We start from the raw sequence: 16916 nt of genomic DNA, 5'->3' as shown, positions 1-16916 counted from the left end.
CTTGCTTCTTCCTGCACTTCAGCTTTAGTAGCATGTTTTTTTCTTCTTGTTTATCGTTACCTGCTAAGGCATTCTTGCCTTGGACAAGGCTGTCCAGCTCCACACACCTCTGTAGACCTTGCTGTCCTCTCTACGGTATCAGTGTGGTTGTGGACAAAGTGGCATAGGAAGCTGCATTGAGGGGAAGGAGTATCTGGTCCCCAACTGTTAGGACTATGCAGCTTCCCTTCATACTGAATTTTGTCCTAGGGTAGCGTTGGCTTTTCTGACCTTCTTGCGGCTTGAGTCATGAACCCTGTCTCTTGCTTTCTTGCAACCTTTGAAGTGCATGTTGCTAATACCTTCTGTACGAAGCCAGTTACTTCTCTTGATGATATTGTGATTGCTTAAACCTTGTGTTTGAGAGAGAAATGAGAGAAATACAAAATACTAACAGCTCTCAAATTATATCTCAAGCTGTCAGAAATGATAGCTGTTGTAATTCTCTTTAGCCTCAAACTCTCTAGTATTTCATTGTGCTCAGGGTCTGATACTAAACACAGTGTCAACTATCTCTTTGTATTTTAAGTTCGGGCAGTACGGACAGCGAAGAAAGTACGGATTCTGAAGAGGAGGATGGAACAAAACAAGACTTGTTTGAATCGCACACCAATACAGAGGACAAAATGGAAGTAGACTTAAGTGAACGTACGTAGCTTTTCTCCCAGCTGCTTTGAATTACAGGAAAGTTAAATCTTGCAGTTATATTTCATAGAAGTCTTCCTCATTTGCCATACTTACTCCAGCTGTCTTAATAAAGTAGTCTTTCCCACTGTAAATATGCAAAAGAATGCAAACATATGGAAGTTCTTGAATTCTTTGCATGTCTTGAGTGAAGTTAGTCGCTCTAAAATTCATGTTTCTACTCCTGAAGAGGAAAAGGAGGAGGAATCAGGGAAGGATGAAATACATTCATTTATAGATCTTGAGTGCCTGCAAAACTAATAGTTTGTTTATCTCCTAACGTAAAATAAGGTTATCTTTACTGGAAGCCATTCAGACCAACTTTTCATGTAACGATGCTCTTTTAAAAGGACTTCCTAGAGAAGTCAAGCTAATTTGTACTGGTCTGGTTTCATGTGTGAATGGAAGATGTTCATTGGTAGACTCCTACGTGGAAACTTAATTGATTAAAAAGTTCTCACATTCAAGTCACACTAGATTAAACTGGCTTTAGTTACACTGGCAGTATCTGTAGGTAAAAGCCCTGTTTTTATCTAGACTGTAAGGAATTAAGTTAAATAGAAGGAAAAGTTAAGGGTTTTCTTTTCTTTTGTCAGATTGGTGTCGTTGGCATCTGTGTGTCAAACAAGTTTTGATCCATGTGGGTCTCCTCCCATATCTGCCTGGGTTGGAATTTCTAATTGCTAGTCAGAGCTTCCTTTTCAGCCTGTTTTTTTGTATGTAAGTGTTAATGAAAAACATGTTTACCTTGGGTAGGTGAAGTATTTCGAATTGACCTATCCTAAATTAGGTTCTGCTAAGTCACAGTTGCTGCAAAATTTTAAATCCCAATAAATATTTTTAAGTAGTTAAAAGCCTTAAACTTTTCTGAAACTTAGAAGTGATGTTAGTGCATGAGAATGTTTAGAGACTGTCCGTACTGAAGCTGACATTTCCTGTGTGCTAAAAAATGTGCACAGGAAACAAAGTTTTGAAAAATTTTAACATGTCAATGTAAATTTAAAGAATAAAGTGGGTTTATGCCTATGATCCTAGTATGGTTTATGGTGGTTGTTGTTTCTCAGATAAGCTATGTCAATATTTAGCAGAATACTGAGTTACATTTTTTAAAATTCTGCCTTACTAGCAGAATTTCCCTTTTAGGGAATGCATTCATTTTCTTAACAGTACATAGAAGATTCTTCTGCATGTGCTTTAAAGTCTAGTTATGAATTTTTCTGGGTCTTTTAGAATGTAAATATAGAGAATCAGTGTATTAGGCATATGTTCATGCAAGTTTTTTATTTAAATTTGTTCCTAATGACCTTGTTGATGGTTTTTCAGCACCAAACTGGTCAGCTAACTTTGATGTACCCATGGAGACTGCACACGGTGTCAATCTGGATTCTGTTGGGTCTGATGTGTGGAGTACAGAAGAACCTATGCCAACGAAAGAAACTGGCTGGGCTTCCTTTTCAGAGTTCACGTCCTCTTTGAGGTAAGAATCTTAGTGATTCAGGGCAAGTTCTTCACTACTAAATATACCGGCAACTGCTGTATAGTTTCCTTGGGTTGTCCATTTCTACTCAAGCCTGTGTTGGTAGTGTTCTGGTTGAATACAGGGCGTGTAGTGTCCGTAAGGCTCTATGTGTTATAACGGGAAGTCTTTGTATGATCTCTCTCATAGTAGGATGGGTGTGGATACTAGTGCGTCATTGACTTAGAGGGTTTTAAAATAATATTTGGGTCCTTTTAATTCTGGTTTCTGACCAGAATTTGAGCTGCTGTGCTTTTTTTTTATTATTATTATGTCTTTGTTTTATTTTTTTAATGTAGACTGAACCCAGTGAAGGGTTGAATGTAAAGGTCATTAAATGTCTGAATCTGTTTTATGGATGTTATAAAGGAAATAGATGTAGTTTTGGTGTGGGTTTTTTTAAATTCACATGGCTATGCAGATATGATATCTAGGATAGGCAGCTCTGCACTATTTTGAGAATGCATGAGCCTTTCTTGGCTTCAACTGTAAATAAAAAAAACCCCAACTGAAGTCCTCTGTGTAAGTACCTAATCATAAAGATGTAAATTTTGAGATGCCAGATAGTAGAAGTCAAGAAGGGATTCCCTTTCCAGTTACAAGACTCTTCCTTTTATATGTGTGGTTCTCAATTGTTTGGGAATTAAAACAGTTTGGATAGAAGAGTGTGATTTTTTTTTCCTATAGTAAATCGTGTCACACTTAAGACAGGTAAATCAGGAATAAAGTTACGCCTTTAGAAAATGAAGGCCTGGAGTTGTCATGTTAGTGGGTACAAAAGACATCATTTTACAAATGGTAAGAAGTGTTTCAAGTGGCCACATTTTCTGAGTGCCTTCAGAATGAGAAACTTGTAGCTATATTGTACGTACAATCGAGTAGTAAAAACACTTTGATAGTGGATGATGAGGACTGTGGGTAGCAGTCAGCAGAGAAGAGTCTTCCAAGTTGCAGAGTGCATTTAGCAAGTCAGTTAAAAATGTTGGAAACACTACAAGGAACCAGTGATATTTGTATGCCTTATTTACCAGGGACATGTATTCTACTACTTGTAATCACACTAGTTAAATAAAAATAGAACCACCACCAAACATAACTCAGTGCAGGTGGATTTTGCATTACTAAACTTCTGTTCATCGCATCTTCCCAAGATGACAACAAACAAATTTGCTCTTTCCTCATTAGAGTTCTAGGCTTCTTAACTTTGATAATGAACAAAAAAAGTTTTATGATGACTTCTGCTGTCCAGAAATGTTTCTAAAGCTTTTTTACTTTGTATTTGAAGCTCAAAAGATTCTTTAAGAAGTAATTCTCCTGTGGAAATGGAAACAAACACAGACCAAATTGATCCCTTGAGTGCAAATGTAACTGCTCTTGCGACACAGCTAGAGAGTAAGTACACTGAAGTCAGGCTTGTCAAAGAATTTCTGAACTATTCCTATTTCAAAGAGGAGCTAGTGTTACTGTTACCTCTTAAAAGTTTGCACATCATGAACAAAATACCACAACAAAGTAGCTAAATTAGTTCTGTTTGGAGAATCCTCACCTGTGTTGACACCTAGCTGAGCTGATGCCTGAGAAGAGTGGTAGCCTCTAGTCTTTTCCTGTGTGGTAGTGGGGCAGTAGACTCAAAAGGTTGAAATTTTTCCCTTCCTACTTGTTCCTTTTCAGGTTACTTAGAATCAGCACATGCATAGTCAATCTTCTGCGTGTGAACTGCTTAAAGACTAAACACGTGCCAGTTAGCTTTTGGTATATATTATTAACAAAAGTGCAGATGAGAAGTCCAAGGAGACTGGACTTCCCAAAGGCTTGTCTTGACTTGGAAACGAGTGAAACTTGCGGACACTGGTCCAGTGGAACTGTCACTCATGCTGACTGTGTTTGTGCGATGAGTTTGACTACAGAAAAATAATACATCACTGTAATCCTACTGAAGTGTTATTCTGGGAACTCTATTGCAGTAACCATTGTCAATCTAAATCCTTAAGTAGCTTACAAAATGAAAAAGTTATGGAATGGGACTCTATCTGTAAGAAACGTTTATGCTCTATATATGTGTATAGTGGGAGTTGCAGAAAGGTGACTTTCCTGTGAGGAAGAAATGAAGAAGTGTATGAAATTGAAAATATCATTCTGGTTATATTTGCTTGTGTGCTTGCTCATGAAATAGAAACATAACCATCCATGTACTAAATTACTTTTATATATCTAGCCCCAGGAAGTGTTGCTATGGAGGCCAGCTCAGATGGGGAGGATGATGTAGAAAATGCAGACAAGGTAACTGAAACAGTAATGAACGGCAGCATGAAGGAGACACTGAGCCTTACTGTAGATGCTAAAACTGAAACAGCTGTTTTCAAAAGGTGAGAATACCTATTGTCTTCCCACCCTTGTAAAATAAGCACTGATGGAACACTACATCATCAAAAAGAGTTTTTTGCGAGCGATAATTCCTGAGGCTTGAACTAGAAACCCTCTTCCAAGGTGATTGCTTTGAAATTTTAGTTCCAGCTAGTTAATATATCACAGAACTTTCCTTGTCAAGCCTTAATTTTAGTGGAAGATTATTAATGGAGACTGACTCTGTAACTTTTGACACTGATGCATATTACTGTGTGTTTTTAAGTATAATTCTTAACATAGTTAATTGCACATCAAAGCAAAGCTTTTAAAATTTTGCACAGAATTGTTAGATTTGGATTGGAATTCCATCCCTCTCATCCAGGAGGATGGGGAACAGAAGATAAAGCCAGCGAAGCGCTGCTCTGGAGACTATCCCATCAGACATTTGGGGGTGATAACCATTGGTGGTATGGTTGATGGCTTCAAATCTGTTCTGGACTATAGGTGGCACGTAGACTTCTAGAATAAGCAGAAGATCACACTGCTTAATTTTGCTATCTTCTGATACAGTGTTTGATACAGGAATAACTGACTTAATATTCCATGTTACATGTATCAGCATTGTGATCTTTTTATGGGAATAAAGCAGGATTCCGATGGTGGTCTTGAGGTATCTTCTGTTAAAGTCTTATGATCTTAGTTTTAATGATGAACTGTGTTTTTATTTCATATCAAATCTTCATGTAGAGAAGCAGAGGCTACAATCAGTCTGACCTGCAAATGTGATTTTTGACTTCATTAATTGAAGCTGGTGTGTTGCTGTCATGCCACATACACACCCCCCCTATTTTGACAAATCAGAAGAGACTACTAGAATTTTGGCATGCAACCTTCTTCTCTATTATTGAAAAATCTGTGTCCCTATGCTAGGAAAGCTTCAGTAAAATTCCCAGTCCGTTCCAGTAGAAAAAACTTGCCAGTGTTAGTCCTTACACTGCCATTCTTTTAAATTCATCTTTCTTTGTCCAATTAGTGGTAGTGGATAGGTGCTATTAATTTTGGATTGTTGAGGAACTGAAATGCAGCAGCTTTCAGTCACTCCTGCTTCCATACTTTGGATTATCAAAGCAGTAAGTAACAACTTGAAACACTTTTGACGCCTTCCTTCTGATGTTTTTTTCAGTACAGACTAGGGAGTGTTTAGGGCTGCACAGCACTTAGAAATGTGGTGGTGTTACAGGGATTGAACCAAAGTGAAGGATTGTGACTTAGTGCAGACTGATGTGGCATGGAGCCATAATGCTTTGCTGACTTAAATGATGCATCTGCTCTCCAGATCATTCTTTATTTTGGGGAACACTTGTATATGATCTGCACTCCTATTGTGATCGGTGTTTAGAGTTGGATTTAGTTATCTGTGTTTTTACACCTCTTCTTAAACTGCTGTTGTTCACATGGACTTTAAAGTTCTGTGATTTCTGATAGTGGTGCAAAAACTAACATGAGGCAGCATGTGGTAGCAGTCACTGCCTGCCTTTGTGGAATTACCTCTTTGAGTGGGGGAGTAATTGCTTCAGGTCTTGGAGTTAAAGGGACACAGGGGTGCAAAGGGAGGCAATATTATAGAATCACCCAGGACAGGAATAACCTTAAAAGATCATCTGGCCCAACCTTTTTGTTAGAAGGGGAACACAGATGAAATTTTCTAGCCCCCTCTCCAAACATGTCTTGAGATCTTTAGCAATAGGGACTCTGGGATCTTGATTTGGAAAGGGGGAAATTAAGGAAGTATAGGAGGCAGAAAGTTAAATTTCTGAAACAGTGCAGGGAAGGGGGTTGAGGCAGAGAGTAAGGACAGTTAAAATAGCAAATTTTATATAGATTTCTGCCACTAGAAAATTGATGGCATAGAAATCAATGTTGAGAGGAAAGAGGGGCATTAGAAGTGTGGTAGTTAATTTTTGGAAAGCTGCAAAAGACAAAAATACTGGTTTGAAACTCTGTTCTGAATGGAGGCTGAGAAGGGGAGATGACAGTAGAGGCTTCCCCTCTTACAAATTGGAAGACTAGTTCCGGTGGTGATGGTGCCGCATTATATTTTGAACAAATAATGTCAAGGCAAAAGAGATTCTGGGGTCAGATGAGGAAAATGGATTTTGAGAGCTTGCAGTGCAAAAGACAGTATTTTTACAGGCTCTGCAGATATAAGGAGGCATAGGAGAAAAGATGGATTCGTTGAAAGGAGAACTGCAAGAATAGGAAGAAAAATCAGCAGGGGATTAAAAACCTCCTTAAAATGTGCCTGTCATTGCATAAATAGATGTGTTGCCACAGAGGTGTAACATTGATGTTTGTGTCTACTTCAGAGGTACCTTATAACTGTCTCTTGCAGGTATATGGTCAATTTGTATTTTAGTGCACTTGTAATGGTGTGGCTGAGGTGGGAGGGGGTGGAATAGAGAGACAGAAAAGCTTTACAGGTAAAAGACCAAGTGTTTGCTTATGTGAATGTGCTGCTTTTTCACTGAACTATGGTATGGTGTGAGAGGAACTTCATGAAATAGATTAAGCTGCAATCTTAGTACTGCATAACTCATACTTAATGTGGAGTTTACTAGGGAGTTTAATAAAGTTGCTAATGATTCTACTGATATGTTTCATGGACAGACTTTATTAATGCCAGTTTCTGAGGGAATCTTGAATTTCTTTTATACTTTCTTCCTTCCATTTTTGCATACTTGTGGCTTCAGAGTGTTGAAATCCTATCGGTATGTATAGTAAAGGATCATGACTGACTGTTACCACTTCAGGCATCACACACATTCCTTATTTCCTTTTTGATCTTATTTGTAATCACTGTATTTCCCACCCTTTTATCCAGTCAAGTTTTAATGGATGTAAACACGGGTGCATTATTAAGTGTTTGTGAAGTCTAGGGCCATGTGCTTGAGCTTCATGTTGCAATCATAACTTTAAATCCATTTGCATGTGAGATACGGACCCGTCTCCCCATATTCTCCTCTTGCCTGAAATTTCCCTATGAGTAAACTTAAAAATTGAATAACTTCTTTATTTTTTGTTTAAAGTGAGGAAGGAAAACTGTCTACCTCGCAGGATGTTTCATGTAAATATGTAGTAGAAGAGAATGCAGAGGTTGCAGAAGAGGCTTCTTCGGCTTTGCAGCCTACTAACAGCAGTACAGAACAGAGGTAACTGCATTCAAAGATGCATTCAAACCTTTAAACAGCAGTTTTGCATGTTTTTCTAATAGGATTGATCTAAAGAGATTAATGAATTCCTGTAGATTGTCAGCTCTGAGCTTAGCTCAATCTAAACATGTGCTTGATTCTATTTTATAAGTCTCACAAGTGATGTTTTTCTGTTGATTTTAAGAGTCTTAAGTTGTCAAAAGTGTTATTTGCCTTGTACTGTTTGTTGTGCAGGGTGTTGTAAATATTCCTGTTTTGTTTTGTGATATATTACCAAGTTGGAATAGTGAATTGATACATGTATGAAAATGGTTATTTATAAAAAAAGTATTCAATGGAATAAGTTTGACTTTGTCCTGAAATTTTACATAAACTAGGTCTTCCACTTTTTCATTCTGTATTCTGCACTGCTGAATAGCTGGACTGGGAGGGAGTCCAGTAGTGCAGCTGTGTGGAAAGGACGTAGTGCCTGAAGTCATAGTTGCTTGTGAATCAGATATTGTTTGTATCCTTCTCTTCATTGGGTATTAATCTCAATACTTGTAGATTTGGAGTAGCAAATGAGTAGTTTGTCTCCACTTCCATGAAACATGGAGCAGCCTGGATTAGTCAGCATACTTCCTGGAAGAAAAGACATTTTTCTTTGGCAGTTTCTAGTGCAGTCTTGGAGAATGGTAATTCTCAAGACACTGTTCTGATGGGACCACCACCAAACAGAGAAAGCTACTCTTGCATAAATATTAATTTTTAAAAAATAAAAAGCAGCATTTGACAGCATTTTTCATGTTTCATGTTCTGTTGAAGCACACATTGGGGTGTTTTGTCTCCCAAGTTAGAATGGTGTAGAAACACACACACTCTCTATCACCAAAATCAGATGTATGTAGGGTGACGTTAATCACCAAATATTAGCAGTGCAGGTGTTTCATATCTGAGCTAGTTTCTAGACTTTAGTCAGAGCAGGATTTCTCTCTGTATTAAAAGCCTCCAACAATGAAGGCCTTCAAGTAGCTGAGAAGAATTCCTCCATTGAAGGCGGTATTCAGTGAAGACCTTGCTCTAAAACTTACGTATTCTCTAGCATTTTAAAATTAATAATTAGGTAAGAGTTTGTTGGTTTCGCAGCAGAACTGATGGCTTGTTGAACATCAGGCACAATCTCCCAGGCTTGATGGTGTAAAGGCAAAGGGTGGTATGCTGCCACTTGCTGATTTACATGTAATTCAGGGGTTCCCAGAGGAGCTGAGCTGTCTCAAGGAAAACCCTTGCAAAAGGAAAATCTAAATATGTGTTGGCTAAATCTTGAGTAATCTATAGGATCTGCTTCTCTTGCTGCAGGGCAGGGCTGCAGGGGTCAGAGCAGTACATGCTGCTTTCTAGTTCAGGAGCTGAGCTCTGAAGGGAGAGGATTTTGCTTAATTAAAAGCAATTCCAGGAGTCGCTCTTCCTTCGTATAAACAGGGATATGATTCCGAAAATCAAACATATACGTGCACATTTTCTGAATCTAGATCCTTTCATACTTTAAAAACTGTTTCTTGACTTTAATAGATTTTAACTATTACTAGAGAAGCGTATTTCCCTGTGACAGAAGTAATAATTTTTAATATCTTTGTGTATGCATTATGTATAACTTCCTAGTGAAGACAAAGTTGAAATGCTTTTTGTAAGCAGAGATTTAGAGTATAGCTCTGTGTACGATGCACTCTAATGCATGTTCTGGTGATATTTTATGCAAATTAAAAAAGGTGCAAGCATGTTAGGTAAATTAAATTCTGGGTTTTAGAGTAATTTAATCAGGTTTTCTGACCTCTGTGGTACTGGTTGTTACTCTAAAACAGTGATAGCTTTTTTTTTTGGTAAGCCAGAACTTTCTATTCTGCATAAATGCCATAAATTCAATCCATAAGTGAGTTCTAATTATAATTTTTAAAAAAAGCCCAACCCAAAACTGTATACTTGACTGAAGTGGGAAACCTAGAAACTCCTTCACAACCTTTTCTTTATCTGTAGGGACTCTGTTTATCAACACATCTTTTTAATGCCAGTAAGCATCGCATCATAGGAGTGAAGTCTTTGGGTACTAGGTGATTGCCTTTTGAGTAAAGATGCCTCTCTGAGCCAACAGAGGGTGCTCAGAGCTAGCTGTTGGATTGCGTTTGAGTTACGGGAAATCTGAGGAACGCCTTTCATTGAATGCAGCTGGCTTCAGCAGAGCTCAGTACTTTCTCTAAAGGTGGCTGTCACAGCAGATCCTCCTCCTATAAGCGCAGTATAAATATCAATATAACCGTAATTGTGCTTTTGGGGCTCCATGCATGTATGACTGGTGGGAGGAGTCCCCTAGGTAGGTCTTTGGCTGGTGGCCAGCAGTAGTAATCTCTGCTAGGAGCCGTGTTCTGTCATTGACTTTTTTCCAGTTAATAAGTGACTTAACACTGTGCGAACCGTCAGACTTCCTGTCCATGCAGCACTTGTTTCTTACATTTCAGGTTTCTCTAAAAGCTGTTTACTTCTGTCTAGTGCTGTCTGTCTTTTGTCTAATGTGTACATATTTTTTTTAAAAAGTGTTTTTAGAGCTTAGCAGCCAAAGACTTAGCTAGGGGACTCCTGCTGGTCATGTGCATGTAGAGCACGGACCCAAGAGTGGCTTCTCTGTGATGTACACCATCAGAGAACAGGAGTTACAGGTAACTTTTCTCATATGTAGTTCCAAATGGTATTTATATTCTTTAAGGGAATCTTCAAATGTGTTCAATAGACTTGCAGTGAATGAAAGTGAAGGGTTTTTGCCTTTGTTGCTTTCAATTCCTGATGTTCTCAAGCACTACTGATTTGTGTTAGTCCAGAGCAATTGAGCCCACGTGTACACTAAACTTCCTATCTAGAAATGCATATTGTGTTACTGTGTTCACTTTTGCAGGTTTTTCCTCCATACTTCCTGAACATTTCATGCTAATGGACTGACATTCAAAGTATTTGTGAAATGGCAGTTTGTAGATTAGATTAGCAACTAAAGCAGTTTAAAACAGTGTTGTTTTTCCTGTTGTATCAGCTGCTTGCTTTCCAGTGCAACCTTAAATACTCCCAAGTGTTTCATTTGCCTCACAGACTAAGATTTGGAGAAGTATCAGAAATGAGCTTTTTATTAGTGATTCTCTTGGGGAGACCACACCTCTAGAGGTCACTTAGCTGCTCAGTTAATAAAGATCAAACATGTCAGTGGTGTGTTCAGTTAAAGTGCTATGCTTGATTAGTGAGGACTCCAGAAACGCTGGACTCAAGAAAATAAATGGGATGAGCATGTTGTTAGCTTGAATGTCCTCTCTTCAACTTGGGGGTCATTTTCCACATGGTCTAGTTGGGTTTTTTGTTTTGGTGGGGTTTGGTTTTGTTGTTTTGCACCTACCTGTATTTGGTTTGGACCCTTCATGTTTCTTGTACACTTATATCTGTTTTTGGCCTCCTAGGACTGATCAACACACCCATTTAGGAGAGGCATCTGTTAATGGCCCTGTATGATATGTGATGTCTGCTACCTTGGCTGAAGAAAATGAACTGATATCCAGGTGTTTGAGTGTTTCTTGAGGATTTCATCTAGACCCTGTTGAAGCCAGTCACTGCTGCACTAATTTCGCAAGGGATCAGGACCAGCAACATTTATATTCTAGATTTTAAGACATTGTACAGAAATTCATAAGTGTAAAAATATTGCACATTGAGAAATACCAATAATTTTTGCGTATGTTTATATTGTATTGTTCTAAATAATGGGTGGCCTGTGAAATAAGATCCTGCTGCCCACGTAATGATGACAGTAGTGTTACTATAGTTAAAATGGCTGTAAGAATAGTTTTATAAAAAAGTGAATACACAAATCTAATGTATTTGAGACATAACTATTTGATTAGTGTGACCAAAGTATTAGAAGTTTTCATACATTTTTCACCTTGTAAAAAGAAAAGAAAATTAATTCATGTTTCTTCTGAAACAGAAATGCCCTATAAATGTTATTTTGGTTGTTTTAGCTTACAAAAGTGATTTAAATAAGAATTTTTTGGTGTTCAACATTTTACAACAGGTTTTTTAATTGGTAATTGTTTTCTGTATTGTTTAAAGCAGATCAAAAATGTAAGTCTATTGGTAGAGATTTTAAGTATTTATTGCTACAACTTAGTTGACAAATTGATGTTACTGTAAAGCCATATGTTCTGTTGTCTTGTTTGCTTGAAACAATACCTTACAGGTGAAACACTAGAATATTTGAAGTGCACATGGCTTGTTGTGTTTTCAGTGATTCACCTGCCTTTTAACCCATTCACCAAGATTTAGTTTAATACCAAGCATTATAGAATGGAACATTTCAGAACAATCTGCATATTTAAAATGCTATAATCCTTTTAGACAAGTCAAGTAAATGAAATGCCCATGCTGCTAATGTAATTACAGTACATGCATTTTAAAGGTATATAGTGTTTTTAATACAAATTTTGGCAGCAGAGCATGTTAATTGTTACTTTCACTGTACTGATCTGTGTGAGGCTTTCATTTGTATGTTCTAAACCAGTTTTTTCACAGCTGGTTTGTGTGTATATATATATAGTGATTATGGAAACTAATTCTGTGTAATTTATAATTTTCTATGTCAGTGTAAAATTCCAACAGCCTTCTCAAACAAACAGAAGCAATATAATGTATATTGCCACATAGTCTGGTGAAAGGGTTAAAGTACTTCACCTCCTGCACTTTTAGATGCAAATCCATTTTGTTTCTGTAATAGTTATTCATTTATTTTTTACATCATTTGTTTTCCTGACCAGTATTTAAATCCAAAAGGATACTCTAAACAATGGCCAATGATTTATTTTAGAAGGCGTCCCAAGCAACGTGCCTAAACATTACATTGCATACAGAAATAAAAAACCAAACCACACATGTATAACAGCATTGCCCTTATTGCTTCCTCTTGCATTTTCTGCAGCAAACTTCAGTGGTGCTCATCATTGCTAATTGGTATATGCTGGTCAGTTGTGTGAAAATGGAGGGGGAAAAAAAACAGTGTTGTAGGTGGAATTGGTAACAGTGGCTGCCCTTTTATTTGTACTTTATAAAGTTGTTCCTAAGTTGTTTCTTCAGAACTAATTCCAGATCAGCTTGACCAAAAATGTTTTGTGTATAAGCTTTAAGGTTGGTAGCTGTCCTTTACCACTTTCTGATCTGTTACTGAACAGTGTTTTGGCAACACAATCACTGATTCCAACACATTAATTGCAATCTAAGTAGAAATCCCAAATATAGGAGAGCAGTGTGTTGGCTTACTGAAGTTTGACACTCAGTGCTTTCCAGTGGAGCTGTTTGTCCCTTGCTACCTACATAGCCAGGAAAAGTGAAGAAGATAACTGGCAGCAAATCAGTTGAAACTGTTTTTCAGCCCTGTTGCTTACAGTTCAACAAGGTCTTCTATTAGGGTGGCCTTCCTTCTGTTAATCATCGTATTAATCTGCCATCCAGTTCATACTGAGATCAAAACTGAAAAGGGGGAGGAGGGTTTTGTCCCACTTCCTCCATTTCTGATGGGTGATACTGGTTGAGTGGAGGTGAGAGAAGTGGTGGTAAGTGGAATGAACCCTTCAGTGTAGTTTGCCATGTAATTAACGGGTGCAGTAGAGGTAAAAACTACGTTGGCTTACCTAATGTTGATTCCAGTTGTCTTAAGGGTTCTACTGGCAGTTTTAACAGCTTATGTGGGAGGTGAGTTAAGCCCAGGATTTAACCTAGATTTGATGTAGTGTGAGCTTGTTCTGAGGAGGTGTAGGTTGTGTGCTTACCAACACTTCACTGCGCACATAAGCTTATGAAGGTTTTGTACATGCTTGGAGAGTTCTTCCGAATGGTTGTTACCCAGCCCATTTAATCCAATTTGACTGGCATGCAGTGGAATCTGTCATCTTCATTAAAAGCTATTTTAGTGCATTTGTGAGATGGACAGAAGTCTAATACCTCTGTACAGGTTTTACTTCCTGCAGTGTATTTATCAGTAGTTACGATGAAATACGCTTGCTTTGAATGGCACGTACACTGTACATAGCTACATTTCACAGTGCTCTTTGAAATGGCTGGACGCTTGGTCACTTGAAGCTTAGGAGTAATGATGTCAGTTGATATCAAGGGCAGTGAATTAACCCTCAGGACTTCTCCAGTAAATAATTTTTACTCAAGCAAGACTACGTTGCAAAATGGGTAGTTAATCAGTATATGCAGTAGCTCATTATCTCTTCAGACCTGTCTCTGTTACCCGTCAGAGTGGATGATTCATGCCTTCTTGACCAGTCCAACCATTATTTATAAGTGTATGCCTTGTACTAGATTTTACAGCAAAGTTATTCCATTTAAGTGAAAGTGTAAGCAGTTGACTGCTGCTGCTGTTATTAAGCAAGCGTTTTTCCTGTTCAGTGAGTAGACAGGTAGTCACTGAGAAAACAGGATGGTTGAAACCATCTTGTATCATTTAAATGCAACCTACCTTGACTGTGCTCTTGGTGAAATCGACCTCCTTGTTCCTGTTAAGTCATGTATCTACCTCTTGAAGACAGTGAGTTCTCTGTTGTCATCTGCATACTCCTGTGGAAACTTACTGTGATGTTCATTCTCTGTGAAATCCACTGAGGAGTTAAGACTCATGAGGAAGATGAATCAGGTTGTTACTATTATTCATTATAAACTTATCTTCCTGTATAAATTGGCTTTAATTTCCTTGGAGATTACCTTGCTTTCTGACATGTCTTACATGGTTATATCAGGAAGTGTTTATTGTATATAACTGGCTGTCTCAGAATAAATAGCGCTTTCTCCAGTGTAGTGTAAATGCTTCATTAGAAGTGTCTTACTGTTTCCCAAACCAGGATGGAAAATGAGAGTTAATGCAGCAGCAATGGCTCTGTTTTGTTTTTAACTGGTATTTTAGTTTCTGTCTCTTCCTAACAGGTAAGGATTCTGCTCCATTTACTCTTTGAATACGTAAGGTTACAGAATTGAGGAAGATGAAGGCAACAGAACTAAAAATAGAAGCATTTTCCTGCCTGCTTTAGCTACAACAGTTCCTGAAAACCTTTAGACTTGCCCAGACCTGGTTTGGTTTTCTGGTTCAGATTGTTCCAAGCCTGTGACGAGTGCAGTTACACTTACTGACATTGTAGGGAAGTCAGCATCTCCTTACTCATTTACCACAAGCTAAAGTAGTAGCAAGAGCTTACTTTAGATGTGCTTTCTTTGCTAGTAGGGTCTTTCAGAATTTCTCAGGTTAGTCTGGGCTTCGTGTTTGATGCATCTTTTTCCATTGGAGAGGGGAACCTTTTCTGCATTATCTTCTCTAAATTGGCGAGTACCTTGCAAAATGAGGCAGGATTCCCCTTAGTTCACCTTTCTGGCAGTAGCCTGGTACTGTAGTTTTGATTTTAAGGACCTTCTCAATCTGATCTCTTCTGAGTGGTGTGGCTGCTTTCCCATCATCAGCTGCTGGCATCCATAGCAAGAGAACTGAATCTTGCCTAGCTGTGCGTGACGAAGTTCTCTCGCTCATGTCTCACGTGATTCAGCTTGTCCATTTGCTCAGGTAAAGTTTATTGATGATTGTCTCACTGCTTTAGTCTGTGGTTGATAGGCTGATTCTCAAGGGCATCAAAGAGATGATGGGTTTGGGTTTTTGTCAGAGAGAACCTGAACCTGTTACAGATGTGTTGGAACTGCTTTTGCAGTCTGTGCTACTTTTCCTGTCTGTCTTAACTAGGGGGTGGGATGTGATTCCCTTTCCAGTTATCTGTCAAAGATTGTTATAATTTCATCTTGGGTAATAAAGACCTGGGCTTTGAAGCTTGACTGCATACACTGCAAATAAAAACCTGCTTTTCCTTACAAAAGGCAGATTTATTTGGAAAATCCCTCTTTACTGTTTTTTCATGTGAAAGCTACAAAGTGTTGACAATCTTCTACTGGATCTAATACCAGATTGGCAGTAAAATAAGCCTGCACAATCTGCTAAAACTCAAGTGACCTTGTTTTTGTGGTGGTTGGAGTTCTCCAGAGCACCTCTCCTGCTATATTTTTACAGAAACACTAATGCTGTTTGTTAGAGAGTGTTGGTCAGTAGTCACTGTGGCATGTGCTGTCAATTGAGAAGAGTTCTGCTTTGGAGTGAGTTGTACGTTCTCATGAGAAAATGTAGTAACAAGGAATTGGGATCTTCATGGGACAGTGGGGTCCTGGTTTCCTGAGTAGCCCCATCAGAAATAAGTAGCTTGAAAAGCTGAAAAGGCTGGAGAAGGGTGCAGCTCTTCTTTTTCCTCCACTGGTACTCTGTGTGTCTAGTTTGAAGTACTCTAAAAGCGAGTCTCAGAGCTCAGGAAGTAGTGGGTGACTTCTAAATAGTTTCAAGTGTTACGTGATTCCTGTGTAATCACACATGCTGATTGCCATGTGCAAGGACCAAAGGCAATTAGCTGAGTTGTATAAACTACGTACAAGGTATGTTCTCTTAGCATGGCCATCTACAATATGCATGCTGTGTTTCCTAAATGCAGTGAACTGTAGAGTGCTAGGAAGACAGGTGTACCTGTGCGTGTGGTACAGCCCATTCTGAAGCACCCCAGTAAGTAGCGTTTCTGAGCTCCTGTCTCTGCACATCTAGACCCAGTAGTCTCTGGCCAGCCTGACTGTCATTTGACACCAGGAGGCACTGGTGCCTCTGGTTTCTGAGGCCAACTTTTAACTTTGGTCAAAGATTTCTCTGCTTTTCTCAGTCAAACAATTTTATATATTTGAGCCGTTCTGGTGATGTGTTTATGGCTTCCTGGAAACCAAGGCCAGAACTTGTAATTATTGAATTAATACTCTCTCCTTCAGCCAAAAGTGGTTCTTCTGTAAGCTTGCACAGGTACTGTTAATCTGTTAACTACTGTGCTGCTTTGTCCCGCTTTAATTGCGTTTCAGTGGTGACATCTATCAGCTTCAGCAAGTGTTACCAGTACTGCCCTCAAGAACAGAGAAAGATTTACTGCAGCTTTGAATTTGGTGTTGCTCAGATGTAAACCATCATAACGCCCTGTGTGAGAAAGGTGGGGCGTCTC

The 16916-nt window shown here is 38.5% G+C and overlaps 1 protein-coding gene across 2 annotated transcripts in view; it reads left to right on the top strand.

Moving 5' to 3' along the window:
* Positions 1 to 12912, top strand: part of PPP6R3 (protein phosphatase 6 regulatory subunit 3) — a gene marked incomplete at its 5' end in the record, with an annotated part of 37087 nt that extends 24175 nt beyond the window's left edge. For both annotated transcript variants that reach the window (XM_084263304.1, XM_084263305.1), the window contains 6 exons: positions 569 to 687; positions 2047 to 2200; positions 3525 to 3631; positions 4455 to 4605; positions 7672 to 7794; positions 11265 to 12912. In XM_084263304.1, the coding sequence (XP_084119430.1) occupies positions 569 to 687; positions 2047 to 2200; positions 3525 to 3631; positions 4455 to 4605; positions 7672 to 7794; positions 11265 to 11316 (706 nt within the window). In that variant the 3' untranslated portion in view covers positions 11317 to 12912. The remainder of the gene's footprint in view (positions 1 to 568; positions 688 to 2046; positions 2201 to 3524; positions 3632 to 4454; positions 4606 to 7671; positions 7795 to 11264) is intronic.
* Between the last annotated feature and the right edge of the window lie 4004 nt (positions 12913 to 16916).

This window comes from Gallinula chloropus (assembly GCF_964237585.1).
Source record: "Gallinula chloropus genome assembly, chromosome: 4".
NCBI lineage: Eukaryota > Metazoa > Chordata > Aves > Gruiformes > Rallidae > Gallinula > Gallinula chloropus.
The sequence above is the reverse complement of the archived record's forward strand: the minus strand, read 5'-3'. Positions and strand labels throughout refer to the sequence as shown.